The sequence below is a fragment of the Suncus etruscus genome, chromosome 13 (assembly GCF_024139225.1).
Source record: "Suncus etruscus isolate mSunEtr1 chromosome 13, mSunEtr1.pri.cur, whole genome shotgun sequence".
Taxonomy (NCBI): domain Eukaryota; kingdom Metazoa; phylum Chordata; class Mammalia; order Eulipotyphla; family Soricidae; genus Suncus; species Suncus etruscus.
The window spans coordinates 28,824,964-28,835,593 of record NC_064860.1 but is presented as its reverse complement, the minus strand read 5'-3'; the positions used below and the strand labels follow the sequence as shown (position 1 = coordinate 28,835,593).

The 10,630-nt window shown below is 42.9% G+C and overlaps 1 protein-coding gene across 1 annotated transcript in view; it reads right to left on the bottom strand.

Annotated features, from left to right (window-relative positions):
* Positions 1-8,746: 8,746 nt before the first annotated feature.
* Positions 8,747-10,630, bottom strand: part of SEC22A (SEC22 homolog A, vesicle trafficking protein) — a 73,191-nt gene continuing 71,307 nt past the window's right edge. Inside the window, exon 7 of the mRNA XM_049785929.1 lies at positions 8,747-9,596. Coding sequence (XP_049641886.1) covers positions 9,396-9,596 — 201 coding nt within the window. The 3' untranslated portion in view covers positions 8,747-9,395. The remainder of the gene's footprint in view (positions 9,597-10,630) is intronic.

The window sequence follows — 10,630 nt, the reverse complement described above, 5'->3', positions numbered from 1 at the left end:
GAAAGCCCTTTCCAACAGGTTCTGTTAGCTCCATTCATCAAATGCCAGTCTCCACTGTGTGGCATCATACTTGATTATTTATTTTGCTGTGTCAGGAACGTAATTCAGCCTAATACTTGCCAGGCATCTGCTCTACCCAAGCCATATCTGGTTCCTATTGGAACTCTACTGGGGTGCAGGACATAAAACCAAATCAAATTTTATCAAGTAGGAGCTGGAGAAATAGCACAGCGGCGTTTGCCTTGCAAGCAGCCGACCCAGGACCTAAGGTGGTTGGTTCGAATCCCAGAGTCCCATGTGGTCCCCCATGCCTGCCAGGAGCTATTTCTGAGCAGACAGCCAGGAGTAATCCCTGAGCATCGCTGGATGTGGCCCAAAAACCAAAAACAAAATTTTTTTTATCAAGTGAAAATGAAGAATCTAGTGAAAATGCCAGTGTCTGAGTTTTGGCTCCATGCAGGCCTTCTTCTACTCTGTCCACAGAGAACCAGCCAATTGCAAGCTCTGCACTGAGCACAAGGGCACGTGGATCAGAGAAAGAGACCCCAAGGTGAGGCAGGTGGACCTCAGGGAAATGTACCTCAACACTCCAAGAACTCAACTGCTGTCTCCACCCCATGCTCCCAAAGAACAAGGCCCCAAGATGCACAAGCCCAAACCCCCACAGCAGGATGGCAGAAGAGAACCTTTAAACCCCTCACAGACCCTCCCCCTCCTAAATAGCTCTCCCCAGGTTTGTAAACTCACAAGGCATACCCACATCCCAGATATAAGTGAACCAAAGTTGCCATTTTATGATTGTGTACTCTGCAGGTCATCAGAATGCCCACAGACAAGACACTAAGTGCAAGACCAGACTTCAAAGTAGGCTTCATGATCTGATTGGGGTGCAAAGTAAGCACTACGTCAGCTCAGGGCATGTCCCTGCATGCCCTCACCATGGCTTCCTACTTACCAGGGTGCCGAGTTACTTTAAGACTTTCCAAGTTAGTAACAGTTTTTCTAAAAACAAGTTAACACAGAGTTAGACTAAGATTGTTTCCTTTATTTATTTATGTATTTTATTTTGGGGCTACATCCAAGTCCTGTAAGTCCTGTGCTCAGAGGACCCCTGTGTGGTGCCAGGGATGGAATCTGGGTTGTCTGCATGAAAGGCAAGAGCCACAACTGCTATACTCTTTCCAGAGCCCAGATAAGGACTGCTTAAACTTCTCTTTCCAAGAAATGCAGCATGTGCAAATGTGGCCAGAAACACTTTGCTCTCAACATGCAGTTGCTTTTGAATTCATCTGTGGCCAATGCATGTTCAGAACCCTTTTACTGTTACTCAGTTTTTCACCTTCCCCACATTCGGTAATGCAATTGCAACTCCCAGTTTAAGAAGCTAGGAGTTGGAGAGTGCAGAGCTGTGGTTGGCTTTGTTTTTCTTTTTCTTGCTACAACCGGCAGCACTCAGGGGTTACTCCTGGCAGGCTCGGGGGACGATATGGGATGCCGGAGTTTGAACCCAGGTTGGTCATGTGCAAGGCAATGCCCTACCCGCTGTGCTATCGCTCTGGCCGCCCCAGAGTAGTGGTTTTTACAGAAAACATGGCCACAGTTCTGCTGTCTCACCATGAGTGCCTACTCAGCAAAAAAAAAAAAAAAAAAAGGATCCTGCGTGCAGACTACTGCCTGCTGAGCACTGGACTGAGTGGTGCTGAGTAGATTCTCATTGCCCCTGGTAAGGGAATCACCAAGGCAGGACTACACACTGTGAAACACCCAGGACTGCTGAATTAGACCATTGGAACAAGTCTCTGTGGAGAACAGATACTTCATGGAATATCTCCTAGAGGAAGGAGGACAAAGTCACGATTCCCAGCTCCAATGCCAGGGAGCCCACAGGAGCTGTCTACCTACTTCTCCTACAACTTAATCCTGCTTACTAAGCTCAAATGGTTTGTTAACCTCACATGACATTATACATGAGAGACATCTGATGTACAGCAGGCACTTGACAATCCTAAGTCCTTCTACCCCCTTCTCTCTGAATGCCTGCACGCTCAGCATTCCACAGCAGCACACACCTGCCTGCTAGATATCTCAGCAGATTCTCACTTACCTGCAATTTCTTAAAATTTTTAAGCAATGATGATTGATTTTTTTTTGGAGTAAAACAGTTTGATTGGGGGGGGTATTAATTCTAAGGTGAAAGCAAAGGAAGAAAAGCTAGAAAGTAAAGGGGTTCATATCCTAAAGGTACTAGACCCACCCCCAGTATGGCTACTGTGAAAAAAGGGGAGATTTTGACCCAGAGCTAGGAGTGGAGACTTCACAGTGGAGTATTGCATCATAACTTACTGTTTTGGGAAGGCGTAGGAGTGTTGATTTCAAGCAAGGCGACCACCGATGAGAGAGATCAGGCGTGGTCCAGCACTTACTCTTTTGCAGGCTTAAACGTGCTTATAGTGAACTGACTTCGGTCAGTACAACTATGCTCCCCCCCCCCCTTGCGCCAAGGCATGTTTATACATCCCATGCTACAGAGGAGGAAACTGAGGCAGGGTGGTCACGTGGCTTTGGAGTTGGAGTCACAATGCCAGTGGAGATGACTCCCTATTGACAACCTCTTTTTGATAGTACATGTAAGTTACCTTCCATTTTTTATTGAATGTTTTCAGACCTAGACGTTACCTGAAGCAGGGTTTCTGTGCAATTCCTTAAGACAAAGGACCCAGCTGCTCTAGCCTTCAGAGACAAATAAAATGTACCTTGTGACTCACCACTAGAGAATTACATCCTAGATCACCATACTTCATGAGCTAGCTGCACTGCAAGTGTTAAACCTAAAATACTAAAATTCTAAGTGGCACCTCAGGGCCTCTCTGTCGCTAGGCGGTGCTTAATTGGAGCATTTTAGGAGACCATTGTATGGTTTAGACCACTAGAGTCCTGCAAGATTGGCACTGACCTGATGGATTTTATGGAAAAAAACTGATAGACAACTGATATTCATATCTTAACATCGATTTCAACCTATTTCCATGCTGTTAAGCACGATATCACATGGCTGGTCATCTATCAGTCTGAATTCTAAGTAAGACTGATCTGATTTGAAATTCTGGTGCCCCTCATGGGTTAGAATGACTCATGGACAAGTCACTTAACTCTGGGCTTCCAGTGCTTTGCCTGTGAAACAGAAAGGCTTCAGAATGTTCAGTGAAACCATGCTGAGCACATGTCACTAGATCCCCTTCTGTGTGGCTCCTCCTGTCACAGAAGAGTAATGCTAAGAATTATTAGCAAACTCCCCTTTCTCCACTCTCACACCATTTTCCTTCTGAGAAGCTCTGTGACAGAAAAATGAGCACAACTTCGGACCATTTAAAACCTTTGTCCCAGGTTTGAATTCTTGAGGGAGGGATGAACATCGCAGCTCCACACCCCACTCCCAGCTGCCATAAGGATGAACCATGTGGGAGGATTCAGCACTGGCCTGTGAAAGATATTCACATGCACTCTTAGTCCCAGTGCTGCAGGAATTCAGAGTGCAGAGCATAGTTCTATTGGTTCACCTTTAACAAGGTGACATCCCAGACTTGGAGAAAAGCATTAGCACAAAGCAGGCATGTAGCCAAGGCAGAGAAAGGGAGGGAGAGGTGCTGGGAGCAGGAGAGAAGTGGAATGAATGAGTCCTGCTCCTGTCAGATGGAGTTTGGATGTGCTTTCTGGGTGATGCCTGCTCTACTGTGCAGGAAAAAGGGCAAATGTGAACCGTGGGTGAGGTGGTACTGAAAATACGGTTTGTTGCCAAGGAAACATCAGGAACAATCTAAGGCTATGGTACTGACTTCAGTAACTCAGAGAACAAAGTCTGCTCTCTCGAGTGTCTATAGCCTCTAAGTGTGCCAAGTTTCTTTATTGTATTCTGGCACTGGCAATGCAGAAGAAAATGTGTGCATACCGGAAGCCTGACTGCCTGAGTGGATTTTCTCCCCGCCTTCACCCGGACAGCTGAAGGGGGTTGCAGAGCCAGGTGTCATGGCGCCCAAACAGGGACCTATAGCATGTTAATTTTCACTCTATACATTGTTGCTTTGAAAATATGACCCACCTTTAGCTAAAGGAAAACAAAAGAGAACCTATGCTCTTTTTGTTTTGAAAAAGAAAAGGGGCAGATTTTGCCTAGATGAGGTTGGAGATAGAAGCAGGAGAAGAGATGGCTGAAAGAAGTTAATATGCAGGGCAAGCTAAGAATGGCATGTGCTTAAATAGGTTTATGATATAGGCCACACACGTTGACCAGGGCAAATAAAGCTGATATTTCCTGAAGCCTGTCTGTGAGTGGATTTTTCTCCCCGCCTTCACCTGGACAGCTGAAGGGGGTTGCTTTGGGCCACCACGTGGAGCCATTTTCAAAGATGGCTGAGACCCCTCTGGGCTGGCGAGGTGGCCGCTAGAGGTAAGGGTGTCTGCCTTGCAAGTACCTTCTAGGCCAAGGAAGGACCGTGGTTGGATGCCCCTGCGTCCCATATGGTCCCCCCAAGCCAGGGGCAATTTCTGAGCGCTTAGCCAGGAGTAACCCCTGAGCATTAAAAAGGGTGTGGCCCAAAAAACCAAAAAAAAAACAAAACAAAACAAAAAAAAAAAAAAAAACAACAACCAAAAATGAAAGAAAGAAAAAAGTCCCTCACCTTCCACAGACCCTTGCTTTTATGCCCCAGGGGAATCAGGTACCACCCCAATGGTGGGAGCAGAATCAGGTACCACCCTAGGGTGGGAGCAGAATGCCAGGTCACACCCTAGGGTAGGGCACAATCACGATCAGGGTAGGGTCAGTAACATAATAATCCCATAAAAATGTTTACTGCGTCTTAACTTCTTTCAGCCATCTCTTCCCCTGCTTCTATCTCCAACCTCATCCAGGCAAAATCTCCTTTTCTGCCCTTCCAGTCAAAGCCTTATCTAACCTTTCCAAGACCCCTCCCAGAAATGGGTCTTTTAGCAGGTAAGATTAAGCAGGAGGATTGGAGGGTGAGGCAACACATACCCATGTCAACACCATGGTAGGGCAAGAAATATACAAGCTACATGGGCTCAAACCATACAGAGATCCACGTGCTAAATAAAGAAATCCAGAACCCTGGCAACTTGGGAGAAAATGTGCCCTAAAAATGGCAGCCACATGGGGCTGAAGAGATAGCATAGAGGTAAGGCGTTTGCCTTGAATGCAGGTCGTAGGTCGAATCCCGGCATCCCATATGGTCCCGAGCCTGCCAGGTGTGATTTCTGAGCACAGAGCCAGGAGTAACCCCTGCGCGCTGCCGGGTGTGACCCAAAAACCAAAAAAAAGAAAGAAAAAGAAAACATATAAAAGACACCTAAAGATGGATAACAGATGAGACTCTAAATGGAAGGCACATTTCTTGCATGTAGCCGACTACGTTTGGAGTTCAATCCTTGGCAACACACATGAAGGAGGGTACCTCTCCCCTCGGCACAGAGCCAGGTGCAAACTCTGAGCATATCTGGCTGTGCCCACCTTAAAGAGTAACCTATAATTTAAAGTGAAGCTGTCCAATTTGGTCTAAATGGTGGCTGCTTTTGTTTTGTTTTGTGTAATTTCCTGTGAAATGACAATGACTACCTTTTGAAACAATTTATTTGTTCTTTATCTACCTAGTCTATGATTTAACTTTTTTTTGTTCGTTTTTGTTTTTTGTTTTTGGGCCACACCTGGTGACGCTCAGGGGTTACTCCTGGCTATATGCTCAGAAATCGCCCCTGGCTTGGAGGGGCCATATGGGATACCGGGGAATCAAATTGCAGTTCGTCCTTATATGATTTAACTTTTAAAATGAATAATCTGCTAAATTAATAACAGGAAAATGCACATGTACAGAGTGTTGTTTTAGCTCTTGGGAACATCTCTGGATACTTGACAAAACTTCTGGAATAAAGACATAATGATGGGCAATTTTGGCAGGGTGTGGGTGTGGCTAACCTCAGGAGAAAGCACTTGGACTCATAGGATTCTTTTTGGTCTCAGATTATGACTCATCAGGAACACTAATGTGCAATCGTATGCTATGTGATAGGCCTATGAGAATAAAAGTCGATCTTCTCTAGACCAATTCCACTGAAAGAAGATCACATCCACAAGTTGTCCACTCCAGCACCTTGAAATATCACCCCCCCTTCCATACCCTCCTCCTTCACTTTTCAGGTCATTTTTTTAAGATGTTCCTAATTCCTTGATTTTTCTGAGAAAGAGCACTGGCAAAATGAGACCCTAGGTAAATCATTGGCACAGGATTACTTTGTCTCCAACACCATGGCAACCACTACTTCCTCTACACTTCCAAACTCTCTCCAGTCAAGTGAAGGAAGATCTGAAAGCAAAAGTGTAGTATAGATGTAAAATAGTGCTAAAATAATTCCTTAAAGAAGCCTAAGTAACTTTTCTTAAAGAACATAAGGAATTCTGTGTATTCCTGGCAAAGATGTCTTGTTCAAAATGCAGTTTCTTTGGCAACAATATGAGCAGGGGCTGAGAAGTTACAGAAAGACTCAAGAGATGCAAACAACAAATAATGAAAGCAAGCATTTCTATACATCAAAACCAGTTTATACCTGTTTCCATTTGTTAACATTAATACGTAAATATTCCCTTATTCAAAGTGGTTTGTGAAAAACAAAAACAAAAGTAAGTTGTCTTTCAAAATAGCTGGTGAATTAGTGTCTTTGTTGAATGGATCCAAATTACAAATACTGTAATTCAAAAATTCAATAAAATGAAGAATATCAAACTGGTAAGAAAGCTGTAGAATACCAATACATAAGAAAGCTGTAATTACCCAAAATGCTCCAAATTCCTCTTTATCTTACAAGAAAATGTTTGTGTTAGTCTTTCTTTTAGAAAAATTATTCCAAATGAAACTTTTTCACCTTACTAGCTCAACATGAGCAAAGTACCAAATATTTAAAAAAAAAAAAAACAACAAAGCATGATCTGGGATCATAAGGTATCCTGGGAAATCTTTCAGAATATACATAATTCCTGTGCAGTTTGTAAAGACAGAAAACTGGAGTTAATTGGTTTGTTTTAAGTAAATCCCTGATATTGTAAGTTCACTCTCTTCCCTTTACTCTTCAAAGGAAAATAAAGGACAAAGGTAGAAATTAAGGAAGACATTAGTGTTGTAGATATGTCTACACCAGCCTGCCCCAGCAAGCTAGAGTGCCCAATTACTTTGCACTTCTCTATTCCTTCTATTATTATACATGTTCATAACATGAATTCTATGCCCTGGGCCCACTGCTTTTCTGGATATTAAATTGTAATATGATATGAATTCCTTATTTGGAATCTTATTAGAGAAAGAAAAGAACATCACCTATGAAGATGATTTCCAATAGTGGAAAATCTGTAGACTTTTCTGATGGACTCAAATTGTGCTTCTCATATAATTGTCATAACTTGACTAACTGGTCTTAGCTTGACCTATCTTTATAATGTTATTCAAAAGCAAGTAAGTGTTTTGAAAATATTGGGCATTCATTTAACTCCTCTTAATAGCTGTTGGGTGAAAAGTGACCTCTTACCTGTCTGAGAAAGGGCATTCTATCCAAAGTGTGGTCCACACCCTCGGTGGCACCCAGGGTGATTCTCAGTGGCACAAAAACATTCTCAGGGCAGAGATGCAGCCTCATGGTCGAATATAGGCCTCAATGTGCAAGGTCCTGGGTCCAGCCCTTGTTATCACACATATACACTAATAATGATGGTTAGCAACAAGACAATATCATTCTTGTTATAATTCTCTTATCCTTCTCTTTTTTGGGGGGGGCGGGGTTCACAACCAGCAGCGTTCAGGGGTTACTCCTTGCTCTACGCTCAGAAATCACTCCTGGCAGGCTCGGGGACCATATGAGATGCCGGGATTTGAATCACTGGCCCTCTGCGTGCAAGGCAAACGCCCTACCTCCATGCTATCTCTCCAGCCCCTAATTCTCTTATCCTTCTAGATATTTGACAAAAGAGACCCATTTGGTACTGGATAACATCTCTCACACTACAATAAAGAGCCTCTTAGCCTTTGAGCCATGGCAGGCATTGCTAACATTTAATACATAATTAAATTTAATTTTATTGATTTTGTTTTACTAATGGCAAACTAATGCTGGCTTTCTAGTTAGGAATGCTTCTTTTTTAAAATTTAGTTTGCCTTGCAAGCAGCTGATCCAGGACCTAAGGTGGTTGGTTCGAATCCCAGTGTCCCATGTGGTCCCCCGTGCCTGCCAGGAGCTATTTCTGAGCAGACAGCCAGAAGTAACCCCTGAGCAACGCTGGGTGTGGCCCAAAAACAAACAAAAATTATTCTTTAACTTTGGTTTGGGGGCACACTCAACAGTATTTATGGGGGTCTGGGAATCACTTCTGGAATGCCAGGGACTGAACCTAGGGAAATTAAAAAAAAATTAAATAACCATTAAATAAATAATAGTGAATGTAGAAGTTGAGTAATTTAAGTCTGGAAAACAATACCTAAAATCTAACAAATCTCATTCTTATAAAGTGATTTCAGGGGCTGGAGCAGTAATACAACAGGTAGGGTGCTTAACTTGAATGTGGCTGACCTGGGTTCGATCCTCAGCATCCCTGAGAACCACCAAGAGTAATTCCTGAGTGTGGAGCCAGGAATAACCCCTGAGAATCATTAGGTGTGGCCCCAAAACAAACAAAAGAACTACAAACATGGTCTAGAAAGGAAGGTTATGTCACTGTATTTTCAATACTTGCGATGGTCCACAAATGAGCTTACCACAGTCTTCTCCTCTATCAGGTGATTTCCAGAGTTAGATCTCAAGCCAAAATACATTAGGAAAATGAACCAATTTCATACCAGTTTGGACTGTATAAATTCATGGTACTCTAAGTGTGCAAATAATCCAATTGTGAGCACTCATTTGTTTCTAATCGGAACTGCCTGATGGAATGCAGTCTCCTTGTTAACTTGTTCTACATTCACAAGGACGAGCCCAGGTCGCAGAGGTCCTGCCTGGTCCTCAGAGGAAGTATCATATGAGCACTTCACAAAAATAACAAACTGTTGGCAAGTCCTCCTAGTAACCTGTGACTCATCTGCACTGGTATGGCCCCACACAGAGGTCTTCTCCTCCTCCTCCTCCTCCTCCTCCAACAATCACCTCACATTTAATCGTCTTCTTAGAGAAAGATGCTAGTAGATTCTGCATGCTCTCAGTCAGGTATTCCATGCTGATTTAAAAAGGACATTTGAAGAGAACGAAAGGGTTTCCATTTGTGGTGAGCAGTTCATTCATTACAGTGGCAGTTAAAACATATTCCTTCCTTTTCCGCTGAAGCCAAGGCTTGTGTCATTGGGATGGTGTCAGACATCATAATCAGGTGCCTTGCCCTGGGCTTGCCTTAGCCAAATCTGTAGTGTGACAAATACTCCCACTGTCACGTGAAAGAAAAGCTGCCAAAGGTTGCGCAGTTCATAGAGATACATGTTGCATAGACAGATTAAGCCAAGGGTCAAAAAAGATTTGACATTCCGCCAGCTGGTGTAGTAGACAAGTAAATAACACTGTCCAAAATATAAAAATGAAAGATTAGGGTTATAGAAAGAGATGTTTCAACTATAAAATTGTAATAGGCAACAGAGTGAAAAATGAGAGAGTGGAACACAGGGATTTTTCATCTATAGATAAGATAATGTAACATTCAGTTATGAAAGTGCCACAACTTAAAGGGAAATAGATTTCCTTCTCTGGTTTTCATCTTTAGAAAGAAAAGTCATTTAGGGGCTGGGGCGGTGGCACGGGTTCGATCCCCCAGCGTCTCATATGGTCCCCCAAACCAGGAGCGATTTCTGAGCACATAGCTAGGAGTAACCCCTAAGCGTCACTGGCTATGCCGCGCCTCCACCCCCCCAAAAAAGAAAAGTCATTTTGTATCTTATTTTAAATGTAGGTATAATATAAATATAATAATATAATAAAACCCTTGCAAACAGGCTGGATAAATTCTTTAAGGTGACAGACAACAAAGCAATATTTGAATCTCAGTGGATTCTTCCCATACTTTCATTCCAGAAAAGCACAGGGAAAAATTTATTTTTCATATGAGTTCAGCAGACTCATGTGGATTTACCTGACTATTAATAAAGTCAATAAACATTTACTCAATAAGCACTAAATACAAGAAAATAAACTACATTCAAAATCTGAGTAAACATCTGAGAGAGAATTCAGTGGATACTTTGAGTGCTTGCTTCCCTTCAAGACTGGCATCATTCTGTCGAGTAAACAAAGTTCTTGTTCACATGGAGCTTACTAGATCTAGTGGAGAAAGATAATATTTTATATATAACATCAAGCAGTAATGTATTTATTTTGTTTTGGGGTCACACCCAGTAGTGCTCAGGAAATTATATGAGTCAGGGGTAAAATCGAGGCTTCCAGTGTACAAACCATTGATTCAGAGCCCTTTTATCTCTTTCAAATCCAAGCAGCTATGTTCCTTCTTATTAATGTTTTCTTGGCCATACCCAGTGATGCTCAGGGCCTATTCCTGGCTTTGAGTCAGTTATCACTTCTGGCTATACTTAGGAGACCATAT